This window comes from Cynoglossus semilaevis, chromosome 9 (genome assembly GCF_000523025.1).
Source record: "Cynoglossus semilaevis isolate Cse_v1.0 chromosome 9, Cse_v1.0, whole genome shotgun sequence".
NCBI classification, from domain to species: Eukaryota; Metazoa; Chordata; class Actinopteri; order Pleuronectiformes; family Cynoglossidae; genus Cynoglossus; species Cynoglossus semilaevis.
The window spans coordinates 2,912,583-2,929,147 of record NC_024315.1 but is presented as its reverse complement, the minus strand read 5'-3'; the positions used below and the strand labels follow the sequence as shown (position 1 = coordinate 2,929,147).

Sequence of the window (16,565 nt, the reverse complement as noted above, 5' to 3'; positions counted from 1 at the left end):
AAACATGATGTTCACATTTTAACATACTCTACAAGACTCACTTACTAACATATAGAGCTGCAACCAAAACCATCAGCCACCGTTTACTTTTCACTTCCAAAAATGTGCACCATACAACAGGCAAACTAATAGGACGCTCACGCGGGCGCTCTCATAATAAGGTGCATTTTAAAAGGTGACGCGCTGTTAGCAGAGGCAGAAGAAAGTAAGGTGACGCGCTGTTAGCAGAGGCAGAGGAAAGTGCGGAGGAACAAAGAGAACGATTTCTGTGGGTTAATTGCGTCTTAGATTACTTTGTTGCTGACTCTGCGTTGAACTCTGAGCTGTGATAAATAATGCAAGGCTTGATGTTTAACAAGCATGTATAAATATAACATTACTCTATACACATTTTAAACAGCTGCAGGTCCACAGTAGCTGCTGGAGGACTCGGCGGCTTGGCTATTTATAAATGCCAGCTCTGCACCGGAGAGCATTTACAGTAGATCCAGTCATGCAGATCATAAACAGTTGGTCTCTGTGAGCAAAAAAAAAAACACTTCCTGTTAGTTTATTATCACAAATAGATGGAGTGAGATTCCAGGCACAAATCAAACCTTGACCATTAATATAGAGGCAAGTTGTGGAACTTGTAAAGACTGGTTTTGGTCAATCTTTCTGTGAGGAGTTTTTTTAATGTTCGCCCCATGTGTGTATTTATGTGTGTGTGTGTGTTTTCTCAGGGTTTTTCAAGAGTGTATGTCTATGTGTGAGTCTATGAGAGTGAATGGTTGTTTGTCTCTATGTTTGGACCTGCGATGGACTGGTGACCATGGTCTAACCCAAGCATGGACAAACTAAGGCCCGGGGGCCAGATGCAGCCCGTTCAGCTTTGTAATTATATTATATAATTGGTTTGTATTGTGTGTATACTTCTTCCTTTTTCCTGCAATGCCCACATTTTCCCTATAGATGGCGTAGAGAAGGTTAAAAGCATTTTAGCATTTAGTTTACACCAACACTCCATCTATCTGCTCCTGACCCGCTCCCCCTGTCAAATTTTAGGACATATTTTGGCCTGCAAGTCAAAAAGTTTTCCCACACCTGGTCTGACCCGTCCTCACCCGTTAACAGCTGTGAGTGGCTCCAGCGCCTCCGGTGGAAACCGGTAGAAATTGAATGGATGGATGGATGAATCTGTGATATGTTTCTATTTTAGCTGTAGAAGGAAATAATGTAACAGAAAAAAGGTGGGGCAGTGTGTGTGAAGACAAATGTGGTTATTTAATAGATACTGTTATTGATGACTCTGAGCAAGGGTTACTTGTCTCTCTCATTTTCTCTCTCTCTCTCTCTATCATACACATACACACACACACATAAAAAAGATTAGCTATTTATGCTAGTATCATATTCATGCTTCTGGTGCATGATACCAGCATCAATACCAAAACATCCATAAACAAAATGTGAGCTTCACACCAGTCCAATAGAATTAAATCTTGGACTTCTAATGGGACCTTATGAAGGAGGTGGTTGTGTTTTTTTTTTGACACTTGTTTTTCAGTCGTTACAGTTGGATGGACAGATGTTTTGGTGTAAAGATGAGACAAGGCGACAAAATATACGACAAAAAGCAAAGCAGACCAACACAAGGAGAAAACTGGAAAGTAACGGTGGTACGATAGTCATGGATGGACAAGGACAACGTGGCCCGGGAGACAGAGAGGAGACAGAATATAAACACACACAAGGGCAGGGGGAGATAAGGGGACTGCAGGTGGGACACACCAGGAAACAGGAAACACAGGAGGACAGGAAATGATTGAGCTGAAAATGAGACGTGAGAAACAGAACAAAACAAAAATCAACTTCACTGGCGTGTGACACAAGAGCGCCACATGGTGATGGGGACCAGGAGGGAGGGCAGGGAAGTGGCCCTTAAAGTTGGGGGCAAGCCCCAGATAGCTGAGGGAATAAATTAATTTCAATTTACTGTTTTATAATTGTATTCCCTTTGTTATGTGAGAATAGTGGTTTTTAATTTTTAATAAGGTTCAGGGGATTTTTGAAGCCAGGTGGAGGGTTGGGAGGGTAAAAAAAAAAAAACTGTGGAAACCACTGGGTTGAGAGGTCAGCGTGAATCATCATTACTTAAAAATCCTTTTATTGTAATATATTTAATTTTGGTGGTGGTGTTGATGAAAAAAATTACAATTAATTTTGTATCGTATCCACACCTTCTCTGTAAACACCTCCTCTGATCAAAACACAGCAGTGATGGAATCAAGTGGTTCTGTCATTACAAAATACAACAACAACCAAATCAGTCAGAACACAAAACAACACAACACCAACAAACCCTGTGTATTTTTTTTCTTCTTCTTCACGTTTGGCATCAAAGTGCTGCAGGATGTGGATGATTTTTTCAGGCCGACACCAGGAATATCAATTCATAATGTACGTGACACAGTTTTGTTAAACAACACATTATTTAGTGATAATTCTCAGCGTGTTAATAATCTGATCTGGAGTCAGGGGCTTGCCTATACGCTGTGTTCCCAATGAATATGTATTTCTGACTACGCTGAGGGTAAACATGTTATTTAATCATCTACATGTTTTCAGTCGTCATTGCCTAAGTGGGATGAACAAACCCCAGGTGGTGGACACATAGTACTAGAGACTGGCAGAGGGCAGCCTTCCTGCATATCATTCAGCTTTTAAGCGATACGTGACATCTGTGTAGTAGGGCAGCTTAAGGTGAACTGCAATCTGTGCCACATATAGGACGGGTTGTTGGCCTTATTTATGTGGTCTGGAGTCCAACAGAGAGTCTTTATGTTCTAATTGACTGATTAATTATAATCACTGTTTTAGTGACATTAGGACATAGTTCCTGACATTTCTTTGTTGTCAGTTTTTTTTTTTTTTTGGTGTAAATTTGCAATACTACTTCATACAGTACAATACTCACACTCATTATTATTATTACTGTTATTAAATATAATTAAAAAATAAAAATAAATAAAAAATAAACCAAAATCAAAAGCATCAAAAATTGCTTATAGACAAAATCAAAAGCATCAAAAATTGCTTATAAACAGTATTAAAATAATAATAATAAATATGATGCAGAAATGCACATGTCTGATCCCCAGGTAGATGGGCAAGAAAATAAAAATTATTCTATTGCCCTCAAAGTTTACTTTTTGTTTTTGTTTTGTTACACATATTAAGTTATATTATAATTCTTAATTCAGAGCAACTACTGTGTAAGGGTTGTCATGGTTTTGCCTCAAAGCCTTTTGAAATTAGCTGACAGGCGAGATCTGACCTTGACAAGGTCAAGGTCAAGACCCTGTGATAGCATGTCATTAGGCTTGAAGGTGTTCTTGACGTAAAGAAAATGTAAACTTAATCCTCACAGGTGCCTGAAAAGAACATATGACTTCCAGAGAAAACCATCCTTGAAACAAGAACATGATTCGCTGACCTTTACACTGTGACCAATCAAAACATCAACTTAATAAACAGTGGCACTGGAACTCCATGGGGTTTTGTTTTATTATTATTGTTTCACCATTGTTGCTGCCTGATTGGGTTGTGCTTATAACTGACTTTTGGTCATTTTGTAAATCAGGTGACGTCTTCACAGATGAAGACAACCTCTGTAATTATCCCAAGTAATGGGAACGGGATCTGCTGTTTGGCTGACAAGTGTTTTGTTACTGGGTTAACATGCTCCAATTCACCCGTCCCCATGAGGCACAGTGAGCATCTCTGCGTTTTGCCCGTGTCCCTCGCAGCAAGTGAAGTTGTCTGCTCTGAGTCTACGCTGGAGTGAAGGTCCGCTCTTGAACATAGCCAGCAATCACTCATCCAAAATAATCCCCTCCTTCCCCAAACTTGGCTTTATTTAGATCCCATGAATGCTTTTTAGGATGGCTTGATTATTGTTGATTGAGCTTAAATGATGGGTTGATATTCAGCGGAGCAGGCACTAATGTTATTGCAGGAGAGGGGGCCAATAAAAAGCAATTCTGCATTAGCTATACTCTGATGTCAGTCGGCGATGTGCTTTGTCGCTGTCACTGAGGCAAAAATCTGTGATGCAAACCTATATTTAGATTTTGTTTTGTTTTGTAATGTGTCTAAAGAATGTCAAATAAATTCAAAACCAAAGAGTGAGAGTGTGGTGAATGCAAGAAACTTTTCCTAAAGTAGTGTTTTAAAAAAATAAAAAAATAAAACAAGGATTGTTTCATGGGTGATTAGCAGGAACAGTGAGGTAGGCAGTGATGCTTGGTTGGCTCTGACTTATCTAATTGCTGCTGCCTTGCCTGGGTAAATGCTCATGTCTGACTCTAAATAAAAAAAATAACAATCAGGCCTCCAATGAAGAGAGTTATAGGAATAACAATGTATGTGCATTTAAAGCCTCTTTAAATACTACAGAACGTAACACAACAGACTTACACCTGCTGACGTTAAACTGCAGGTGACTGCAGACACAGCCACAGTCTATTTTCACTTTTTATCATTAGCTTTCAGCATGTAAAATGCAAGTGCCCCCTAATGGGGCTGAAAGTCACTGCGTTGTCATTGATGTGTCACAAACACACAAAACAGCTTTTTTTCCCCTGACAACCAAGGTATGAAAACACAGTGTTACAGATTTAGTAAACATCATTATATCAAAATGTGTACTGAATGCAATGTAATATTCTTATAATTACGGCCAACGTGTGCAAACCTTACAATATATTAAAAAATGATTTATATATATTCACATTTGCCTGTTTCATCTGGTACAATATATTAAAAAATGATTTATATGTATTCACATTTGCCTGTTTCATGTCTTTTTTGTCTATGAGTTAGTTATGAATCCTTGGGAAACTTCTAAAAATTGTCCACTGAGACAAAAACACGAGCTCCTCACGTTCATATGAACTAGATTAGATAGTTACTCACAAGCAGAAAGAGCTTTAAAAACAATGCAAGCATTTGGAGAAATACTGCAGCACATTACACACACACACACACACACACGCACAGGAACACAGGGATGATGAAACAGCAGGCTTAGGTTTGACTGCAGGATAGTAGAAGTTTGAATAAACTATAAAGAATAAAATAAAAAAAGGAAAATGAAGTGGACTACAAAAAGAAATATTACTCCACCTAGTGGAAACAGACCTTATAGCACGGGGCAACAGGCAGATTTTAGTCACTCCCACTATTGTTCCCGCAGGGTTAGTAATATCCTCTGTGTAAGATGGTGTTACATGATTATTTTAGAAGATGTGATTCAGGCAGCACTTCCCAAAATATGGGCCACGGTCCACTCAAGTCCCTAAAAAAGAGGCTTTAGGTGGACAGGGGTTATGGCAGATGAACTGCAACAAAGGTGCCATAAGGCACAAGTGACTCATTAGAAATATTATTATTTATGAGTCAATCGAATGCCATTACACTTTGTCACTGCTTTACCCCAGTAACCAGAATCCAAAACTCAGTGGCTCAGGTTTTTTTTTTTTTGTAACAGAAAACTGATTTGCATCTTTTTCAGAAACTGCGAATCTCATGGTATTTTCACACACAACCGTCTCACGAGTGAACAGAAAATGATCAGAAAAGGAGAAACTATTTGTAAAGAGCTGTTTTCTGTCAGAGAAGCCTAGTTGACAACCGTTTTACAGCAATACACCACCAAAACAGACTTACAGTAAACAGCGAGTATTTCAAAAATTCACATCATGTTGAACTGAGTAGTAGACCGCCTGCCAGTGACAGAAAACAACACTGGTCGCTTCATTAGGTACACCAGGAAATATATCAGTGGACATTGCCATCTGGTTGCAGACTGATTCCCGCTGTTACTTTGTGAGATTCAGGATTTTTTAGATGAACCCATTTTTAAAATAGACGTTTTATCAAAGGGGAGGAGCATGTGTGAGAAATCATAGATGGGCCTGAAGTACAGACTGGCTATGTACACATATTTATTTATTTATGGTGATTAAAGCTTTTTATGCTCACTTTAATGCCTTGGATAAGTTTGGTATTTTTTCTTGTTTCAATAAATAAAAAGTAAAAAAATACCTTTAATTAATAAATACATTAAATATTCAGATATGTGACTCCAATATAACAACAAAATTAAAAAATAAATCGCAACTATATGAATAATAAAATCGTTCTTAACAATGAAATCAGCACGTACACAATTATTATCAAAAGAATTTGTATATTTCTTCATAAATGTACTGTTTGTTTGTCTGTATCTTATTCAAGTTTATTATTTAAAATATACGTAAATTATATGTTATATTTTCGCCGGCCGAGGACGAGAAGGGGGCGTGGCCTACCTGATCGGCAGGTCAGCTCGGACAGCCACTGAGGGAGAGAGAGAGAGAAAAAATAAGTAATATTTCCTGACTTTAGCTTGAAGAATTCCCACTTCCATCTAAGAATTTTTCTCATTAATCTTCTGAAGTGAAGTCAGAAATATTATATTTCAGCTTTTCTCCTGGGTGGCAGTGGGAGACGTGCGGGAAGAATGGCTGCAGAGAGAGAGAGAGAGAGAAAAGAGACGGGAAATGTTTTATTGAAACCGCACAGACTTGTTCACTGTGTTAGTGTAGAGACTTTACTGCCCTATTTCCAGACAGCTCCGTCTACCTGCGCTCTCGGTCCCTCCTTCCACCTCCTCTTTCTCCTCCTCTCTGCCTCCTCCTCCTCCTCCTCCTCCTCTCCCTTCCTCTGAGTTTATGCTGCACTCGTTGCAGTAGGAGGGTTATGGGAGAGAATGACGTCGCCTTGACTGCAAGTCACGTCGACTCCTTCATTTGTTTTCATTACTCCTATTAGAATTATTTTTTTAAATGCACTGGCTCAGATTCGTCACTCTGCACCGTCGCGGACATAATGTGAGTGTGATCCGCCGCTGTCGCCTGAGCCGCGTCTGTGCCGTTGTCCTGTCAGAGCAGCAGCAGCAGCAGCAGCAGCTCTGTGGAGGATTACTCGGGCTAATACGCAGCAGACTTATCCACTTGTGTTTCTCTATGAAACTGCAAACTGTGCGTTAGAGACTCACTCGGATACACGCGGCACTGTTCGACCGCGGACATTCACGGACTTTTGCAGTGCGCGTCTTTCCTTTCTTTTCTCCTTTTCTTGGTGTCCTCTGGAATATCGCTGCCCAGCAACACACCCACCTGACAACTCTGAATGTCGTAATTAGGGTAAGGACACTGACACACACACACACATACACACGCAGACAGACCCACTCCACTGTGAGAAAATGCACATTTTAACGTGTATCTAATGGGGAGGGGGTGGGGTGGGGTATCAAGCTAAAAAAAAAGAAAAAAAAAGAAAGAAAAACTCCTCGCTGCGCCTATGCATCCCCGCATCCTCTCTCAGCCTTTAAACCTGATAAGTTTCATTCGGGACCGTTTAGTGTGTCTGGTCCACAGCCGGTGTCTGAGAACTTAACTTAACATAAGTTTGTGTTTGCGTGTTTACGAAATCCCACTCCGCACTTGTTGTGACTGACAGCAGTTTGACTTTCTGTGTGCGCACCTGTGCATAAAAGTGGCTGGTTAGAAATGTTGAGCTGTCAAGACTGTTCCACCATCACTCACCCAACTTCAAACTTTACGAAACAGTGAAAGCAAAAATAATAATACAAAAATAAACATTTCAACGCGGCGCAGACTTTGGGGGGAAAAAACCGTGTCAAGTAGTGCCATCAGAACAGAAGTACTGACGCGCATTTATTTTTTATTCATGTCATGGCTTTGCATTTTCACATTGGCCTATGAGCAGGCGATATTTAGCAGTCAACCTGCCTGAACTTTAACTGAAATATTACGGCTTGGTCAGTCCTGTGTTGTGTAATTATTATTATTTTCATTTTTAAATCAACATCTTTCAAAGATAAATCCTGTCTCATTTAATCAGTCTTAATCGAATGCTATAATTATAGGCTGCTGTCAACGCCTTGTTGGAGACACGTTTGTCCGGCAGCTCAAACTAGATTTCAAGTTGTGTCGCAGCTCTGCTGAGGCTGCTGGAGAAATAACTATTGAGTGACAGCTTCTGTACCAATCAACGAATGGCCTGACGAGGCTCTGACCCGGCTGTCCAATAGAGGAGCAGTGGGGGTGGGAAGTCAAGCAAAAAGTCCAGTCGACGTCACGCAGATACAGATATTAACCCTTGCAGCGCAGTTACCCTGAATTACTGACCTTTTAAGATAAAAATCTACACTAAATTGCACTATATCTTCGTTGAGGATAAGTCATCGGAGTAGATTTTAAATAATACACAGCTTTAATTATTTAATCTAATTTATTGTGGTAGTCTGTGCGTCTGTAAACAGAGAGCGTGTGGCACTCTTCCAGCACCCGCATGTGGTTTTGCGAAAATACTTGTGATTGTGCTGTAAAATATTATGGATATAAACATATCAACTCCTTTATCTTGGAAACATTTGTTACGAGTACGAGGGTTTTTTTTAGGATGAGAGACTAGTGATTTCCCTCAGCATACTAAGAATGCCACCTAGGGGCACATTATGCCTGAGCCAGCAGTCAGCTGTGAAACTAGTAGTTCTATTCTGCTAACAAAGTGCCAAAAAGTTAAATAACACAACACGCTGAAGCATAAATTACCACATTGAAAACTTTTCCCCAAAGTTTTTGTCTCATATAATAAACTATTTTTCTATGAGACAAAAGCTGTTATTTGGCAATGTAGGATTATAAATATTTTATACTATTACCTTGAAGGATCAGCTTCTACCTTTAAACTTTTAAACATTAGGTAAAGGTTGATAAAACCTTTTTTTAATATAATTTCATGCTCTTGCACGATTCACGTTTTTTCTCTAAAAAAGATATGGATAGTTTTGGATAACAAGAATATTTTCTTCTTTCTTCTCGCAGACTTATTTATCAGATGAATCAATGAAACAACAATGGAGACCAAAAGATACCAAAGTTTGTTTGATGGGAGCGATGCAGATAACAGGTGGCCTCAGATCCCCACCATGGAATACTGTGGCGATGCAGAAGATTCCAGTTTGACTGGCAGTGATATCTTGATGGACATAGTCAACGTCAGCTGCCCTTCTGGAAGTCCAGCCAACAACTGCAAAGACAACGACACAAAGAAGGAGGATCAGCCAATGTTTCGGCACAGCCAGAACCAGCCATTTGTTCCACCACACTTCAACAACTCTCTCCACGGTCAAAAGCAGGAAATGGACTCCAAGGCGCTTTCAAAGACTGTGGCTGAGTCTATGGGCCTCTACATGGACGCCATTAGGGAGGCAGAATATGCCTTTAACCAGCAGGGGGGTAACAACAGCCCTGGAAAGATGTATCCAGCGTGTGCACGGCCCCTAGAAGATCCCCACTGTGGGACCACAAAGAGCCCCAACATGAAGCCTTTTGGTTTCGATCAGTCCAGTGGCAGTCCAGGAGTTTGCACACCTGGGAATCCAGCTGCTTCAGCCTTGGTGCTGGCCTCACCACTTTCAAGTAGCCCCCAAACCTTTAGCTCAATCTCCAGCCCTGGGGGAAGCAACAACATGGTGTCATCAACCACCAGTCCCCCGGCATGTTTTGGACTGGTGGGTTCATCCGTCAATAGTCCTGTCAGTCAGACTTCATGCGCTGCATCTCTGGCCAACATCAAACACAGGAATTCAGCCGCATGTAGTCCTGTCGAGTCCACTACTGTGGGCTCACCGCCCATTGCAAGTCCACTCAATGTCATGAGGTCCCCCATGTCCAGCCCCCAGAGCATGAGTAGTGTTCGATCTCCTCTGTCATGCAGCAATTCGTGTAACATGAGGTCTTCTGTTTCCAGCCCAGCAGGTGGCAGCTGCACCAGTACTACCAACGACTGCAACACGGTCACACCCTCCGTCCCAAGTCCTGCCACTGGAAGTACTTTGGCTGTTAGCAGCCCACAGAACCCATCTCCTGGTGGGTTTGCAATGCCGAGTCCTGCTGGTGGACTTGGTTTGGTGCAGAACGACACCAACAGCCCAGAAGCAACAACTCCAGTCACAGGCACAGAATTTAAGAACTTTCAGTTCCCTAAAGTAGATATGGTGGATGGGAAAATGTTCAACATCGGCTTAGACCAGATGGGCATGGTTAAGTACATTAAGAACGAGCCCGGGACTGACATCAGGAGCATGTGTTTAGGTAGCTCCAAATGTAATGCCAATGGTGCACCCTTTATCACACAGATTAAAAATGAGCCAAACACAAATGAAGGATGTATGAACCAACAGGCCTACAATGACCACTCGCAGTCTCTCGGCCTCTTTCCTGTGTCCGACACCACCTATTTATCCCTGAGGAATAATATTGATAAATACAGCCTTTCTGGTATCTTAGGACCCCCTGTCTCCATGGACGGGGACTATGACCCAGATATGTTCTCCAACAATGTCTTGTCAAAAGAAGTGAAACAGGAGACTACTGACAGCAGCTATTACCAAGAGAATCCCAGCATGCCCACATCAGCCATTGTAGGAGTAAATTCTGGAGGACACTCATTCCATTACCAGATTGGAGCCAAAGGAACAATGTCTTTCACACGGCATGGTGTGAGAGACCTGCCCAACCCTTTGCTAAATCCAGTCTCGCCTGTAACAGCATTAATGGAGTCCTGGAAAAATCGATCAGCCATACTAGGCAGAGGTGAAGGATACCTAGGTCAAAACATGCCAAGGTAAGAAGAATACAAATATGTACAGTATACATGGTACTTTATTGGATCTCTTGCTTTAGAGCAACTCCTATGTTTATCCAGCAGAAGAAAGCTTTCATTTGCAGTGTGTGTTTTTCATTCACGTGTGTGCACGCCTGTATAACAGCCAACATCTTGTCTCTCTGGAGGCTAAGATATTGTGACCTGCCGGTGTCAGTTTGACTCCCATGGCACAAGACGTTCACAGTATTTGCTGTAAGAAATCATATCAAAGGTAGAGCCTGTTAAAGTCAGCAGGATGCTGGCTGGAAGAACTGGAATGAAATGCCGAGGCTTGGGTCACTGTTGTAATGTCATGTGATCACAACATTATGTCTGTTTGCACAGGTTGGTTTCACAGACACTGTAACACGGAGGCAAAGTTTAACTCATATCACTGACCTGGGTGTATGTTATACAACAACTTTTATTAGTCCATTATCAGGAGGTCCAGCTTAGACTCTGTGTACGGCTGTTGTTGTGAATATCTGTTTTTGTAGGCCCTGAGCCATTGGCAGCAATATGTATTAAGAATGATTGATCGCATGCCTTTGTTGCCAGTTTGATTAAACAAACAGTTACATTGTGAGGGTGGAAGCTAAAGCAAAACAAACAGTCCAGCCGAAAAGAAAAAAGGAAAAAAAAAGTGCAGTTGCTTGTACTGTACAACTCTGACACAACTATTATGCTTCCATCATATACTGACGACCGGTTTGAATGGGTAGTTACTGTCAGCGTACTAATTACAGTGACTATCAACACAGTGGTACGAAAATGCATGCGTGTGAAATGGTAAATAGACGTTCACCCGACAGTTCACGATGCAGCTGTTTATTTTTAGGAAGTCAAACGCAAATTTCCAATGCTGTAATTTAGATGTGATGTAATGCTTATGTACCAGTGAGTGTCTATTTGTGCGTGGGATATCATAAATTCAGTGGTTTTATGAGCGAGGGAGACGGAGCACTAAACAAAGTCATAAATGACTTCCTGCTTATTTGGCTTTAATAAGAGTCAGACTGTTGCTTAGAAAGCGGAGCGGTGTACAGTAGTATAATTGACATTGTTGACTTTTGGTCTGTGTTTTACTCCACTTAAGCTGGATAATCTGCTGCAGCGTAAACTTTTATTGAAAGGGAATGCTTCACAAAACTGTCCTTGGAATTTTGATATGTTTTGCAACGCTTTTCTTTTCCATTCTGATTAGCTCGAAACATAAAGTACACACTCATCTTAGGAGTAGAAGTGTTTGTGTTTGCATGTGTGTGTGTGTGTGTGTTTGGGCTGTAACAAGGCTTACAGCTCTGAGGAGACTGATACAGCCTGTTACCTTGGAGGCGACCCATATGGCAGGAGGCAAAGCGATGTTGACGGGATCACTGCCACCTTGGTTCTAATGAGATCCAGCTTAGCCCTAATGTCAGACAGAATGTCAGTAAGAGATGGGCCACACAGCAGCCAGCCCGAGCAGGAGACAGGCACAAACACACATATAAATATATCCTGAACATGCAATTACCACATAGCCAATGTAGGATGTGAATTATTTTGGTAGGCGATGATACCTACTTACCACACAGTAGTATTTTATTGATTGGTAGCTATACTTAGACATGAACTCAGGTTTGTTGTATCCTGCTTCGATTCTGAACTTCCCTGCAGGAAATTGGTGATATTTTCATGCCTTGGACAGAATTCATCTTTGTGTGACCTGTTATATCATTGGCAAAACTATTACATAACCATTGAAAAAGTATAACTAAAACTCTTTGATTCACTGTGGTCACAGCTGACTAAGTGTAAAAATCACATGGCTTTTTTTTCTCCTGTTATAATTTAGTTTTTCCTCATAGAATATTTTTTTTAATTACAAAAGGCTTTTTGTCTTTACGTAATATTTTGTGTGCTTTAATTAAAACATCCACCCCATTGATGCTTCAATACTTAATAAGCAGTAATTGTAGAATATATAACTGTGTAACATTTTAGAAAACAGCCTTCGCTGCTGCAAAAATCTTCTCCCTCAAAGGCAAGATTTTGTCTTCGTCCTTCCTGTATATCGACATTTTCCAACAAATGAGATTATCTCAAACTTTTCGGCGCTCTGATTTGACTCATGTTGTTTTGCAATTCACTACAAACCTCTTAAATAGACATTCGGAACAAGCAGCTATATACGATAAATGCGATTTTTTTTTTGTCTTGCTTTGAGCTTACAGCCAGAGTCTACAGATGGACAGAATATCCACCGAGCAGAAGCACCAGATTTAGACAGGGAGGAGGCTTTGCACTGGACTCTGGCCAACTTTAAATGTTCTGCAGGGGGATGAAAAGGCATACTCCTGAGAGCACACTAATAAGACTGTAATTGTATGTTCCTTCACTTAATTAATGGATGGAAATGATTTGATTAATTCATACACCGTTGGATACTAATATCCAATTAAATCCCAACATCAGGCATGCACAGAGGCTCGTAGTGCATTATGGGTCTCTGACTATGAAGCGGCCAGCTGCTTGTGGAGGCGGTGTGTGTTGGGGATTGGTTGCCCATCTCAACTGTCTATGCATTAATTGCTCCATTCTCCAGTGTGTTGGCAAATATTTAATTTTTATTTGTAACTTAGTGTAAGAGTCAAATTGCTGAGTTTATGCTTTTATTCATTCACAAATGTTTAGAAATCTAGAATAAACTTGTTCCATCCTGGTTTTACGTGTTGACTTAATCAAAATGTAATTTTATAACTATCATGGTAAGATGTATTCTTTTAGAGACAGCATTTAAAAATACAGGCCTGTCTCTGAAACGTCGACAGCAGATGTAAATGTAGCAGAAGTGGACATTTAAAACAGACTTCCGATTGAAAAGCGAACAAAAATAAAGCTTATTCTCTGCATCACCTGTTCTAGGAGGCAGTAGGTTAGAGGCACGGTACTCAAATCCACACTCACATCCACACCTATGGGCAATTTAGTCCCAAATTTACTAAACCTGCATGTTTTTAGAGTGTGAGGCATGTTTAAAAAAAAAAAAGAAAGAAAAGAAAATCTGCAAAAACCTACACAGACACCAGGGAGATGATTAAAACATCAGTGAAAAGCCCCTGGCTGAGTGTAGGATTTGAAGTGCGTGCACAGAACCTTCCTTGTCTGAGGAAACAGTGCTGGTGATTTCTGCTTTTTAATCTTCTCTTCCAGTGATGATGGTGAATCCAAATGATTAAATTAACTTCTAAAATGTTTTTCTCACCATCACTTAACATCTGTTTGACACCTGAATGGACATCTTGTCAATCCTCATTGCAGGTTAGGGTATATTTGCGTAGTGAGAGGGGTTCAGATACAAAATGTAACAAGAAGTTAAACCTGTCTGTTTGTAAGACAGATATGTGTGGCTACATGTGGTTCATTTGGTTCAAGGTGGAAGGTAGGAGTCAAATGTTGGAGACAGTTTTATGGCCCCAATATTTGCTTTTCTCTTCGTTGTTTTGGGCCAACAGGTTTGTCATGTGTCTTTCCTTGAGAGGAAAAAAAACCCTCCACATTTTACTCACTATTTGCAGAGTTAAAATATGTTTTATGTCAGAATGAAATTCATAGTTTTTTTTTTGTTTGTTTTTTTAACCTTACCTTTTCATAGCGCAAGTTTTCATTTCCGGAGCCTTATTTTTGTTTACGCTGCCGTTAATGGAGGTGAGCTAAGGTTTGGTTGTTTCAGTTTTTCCTTGTGTGGTTTCCTAGCTTGTAGGTTTCTGTAATGGCTCGGTTGCTGCGTCGACTAAAAGTTGCTTTCACTGAGTCACTGAAAAATATTTTTCAGTACTGACTAAGAACAACTGAGAATAAAACTTGCAATATTTCAAAAAAATAATATATCCAATATATTTTGTATATATGTATATATGTTTATATACAAAATATATGGATATATAATTTTTCTCTCACTCTCTTGCTCTCTCTTTCTATCACTATATATATGTATATACATATATATATATGTGATGTACACAAAAGCAGGCAGACATGCAGATCTGATCTTGACTTTCAAAATGTTGTTTTATTCTACATTTACTTGCTGACACCAGGAGTTCTCCTCATGCACCTCTGTGACCTGGACAGAGAGCCAACATGATGCAGTGCAGCACTGTGACCGGACGCTTCTGTAGTAAAGGGAGGAAAAACGTTGTAAAAAAATCTCCAATCTGCTTCTGCCTTTCTGCAGCTGTGCACATGCACACACATGCACAAGTGCACGACCACCAACACTAACAGGAACAACAGTACACATTGTAGGCCAGAGCTGACACCCCAATAAATGTGTGGTTACTGTTGGCCGAGGCTCCTGGGAGTTGAATGCTCGTCTCGTCCTCAATTGAACCTTTTACCAACGGTCTTGTTGACAGCGGGACGGCTTCTCACAGGGATAGGCCTTTAGTTGGAGGTCTACTCTCAGTTACCCACTGCTGATATACCCTTCTGTAGTTAGGGGTCATTACCAAACCATATAAAGGAAACTGAATACCAGGTCGGCAACAAGGCGTAATTCTGGCGTCAGTGTGTGTCTGTATCTGTGTTTGATAAAACGCCCTGATTTCTGCTTCATCGCAGTTTATAAAATGATGTCAGTCGATGTTTACGAAACTCTGTTTGCCGAACAGATAAGAAGTCGTGACAATCACCCGCACGTAGCCCTGATGATCTCCTGAGCCGCAGGGTGTTTGTATGAAAGAGAAGTTGAATGAAATGCACTGTCACCTGAGATCATACAGCATCATGCAGGGATCGATGTTTGCAGAACTGCACAACTACAGGGAAATCTGAGTATTTCAACAGAATCTACAAAGATGAATGTCCCTGAGAGTCGACTGACAATTTATAAAATCTACTGTCATGAGTTCAAATTCACAATTCGTTTGTTAAAACAAGGTATTTGGTTTAGCTCGGGTTATACTGTAACTGTATGAATATCTCTACCTCAGTTTTTGAGGAACACCTGGTTTATCTACTCCCTCAGATCACTATTGTTTTCCTCTGGCATCCTGATATACTTGACTGAGCAAACAAGGCTTGTCTTTATCAGTCAGGCTTAATTACAGGTTGGCCAGGTAATCATTAAAATGTTATGTTGTGTCAGTTCCACTGCATACAGGATTTCATTGGACTCCTAACACCTAAAACATTGAGTGATTTTTTTTCACTGTTTTATGTGAAAAAGTTGCTACAGCGATCTATCGTAGAGAGAGAGAGCTCAACATACTGTATATTATATACAGTATATGACTATATGAAGTAATTTGTCTTTGGTGAAGTACTGCATACATGCAATCATGTACTGCTCTTCTTCTACTTCAGTCATTGAATATTAATGTTCATTATTTATGAATCTTAAGACATTTTTTTCAATAGAATGTAAATATAACATAAATAATTGATTGTACATTGCGGTCCACATTCGCATGTGTTTTTTTTTTTTAATTATAAAATTGTCAGCAGAGCTGAGCATAAATCAACTTTTGCAAAAAAACATTTTTTTTCAAGTTGGTGTGAAATTAAAAGCACATTCAGTATCGGTCATCTTTAATGGTAAAAAGTCAATGGTTTGTGGTCTTGGTCAAGCATCCACTTGAATCCATAAAAATACCCCGAGGAATTCACAGTATTCGTACTGAAAGACTTTCACAAGTGGAGACAAATGTATGTACAGTAGGTCTGCTGCAGCGTGTGACACACTGACCCCGGCAGGTGAGAGAAAACTAAAGAGTGGCAACTGAAATGTAAGAAAGCTGCTGTAAGAAAAAGATCAG

At 40.3% G+C, this 16,565-nt stretch overlaps 1 protein-coding gene across 2 annotated transcripts in view; it reads left to right on the top strand.

Annotated features, from left to right (window-relative positions):
* The first annotated feature begins 6,417 nt into the window (after positions 1-6,417).
* The window catches only part of nr3c2 (nuclear receptor subfamily 3, group C, member 2), a 62,596-nt gene continuing 52,448 nt past the window's right edge, over positions 6,418-16,565 (top strand). The window contains exons 1-2 of one of the 2 annotated variants that reach the window (XM_017035292.2): positions 6,418-6,914; positions 8,940-10,743. In XM_017035292.2, the coding sequence (XP_016890781.1) occupies positions 8,972-10,743 (1,772 nt within the window). In that variant the 5' untranslated portion in view covers positions 6,418-6,914; positions 8,940-8,971. Of the gene's footprint in view, positions 7,230-8,939; positions 10,744-16,565 lie in introns of both variants that reach the window. The other variant, XM_008316446.3, reaches the window with a different exon arrangement.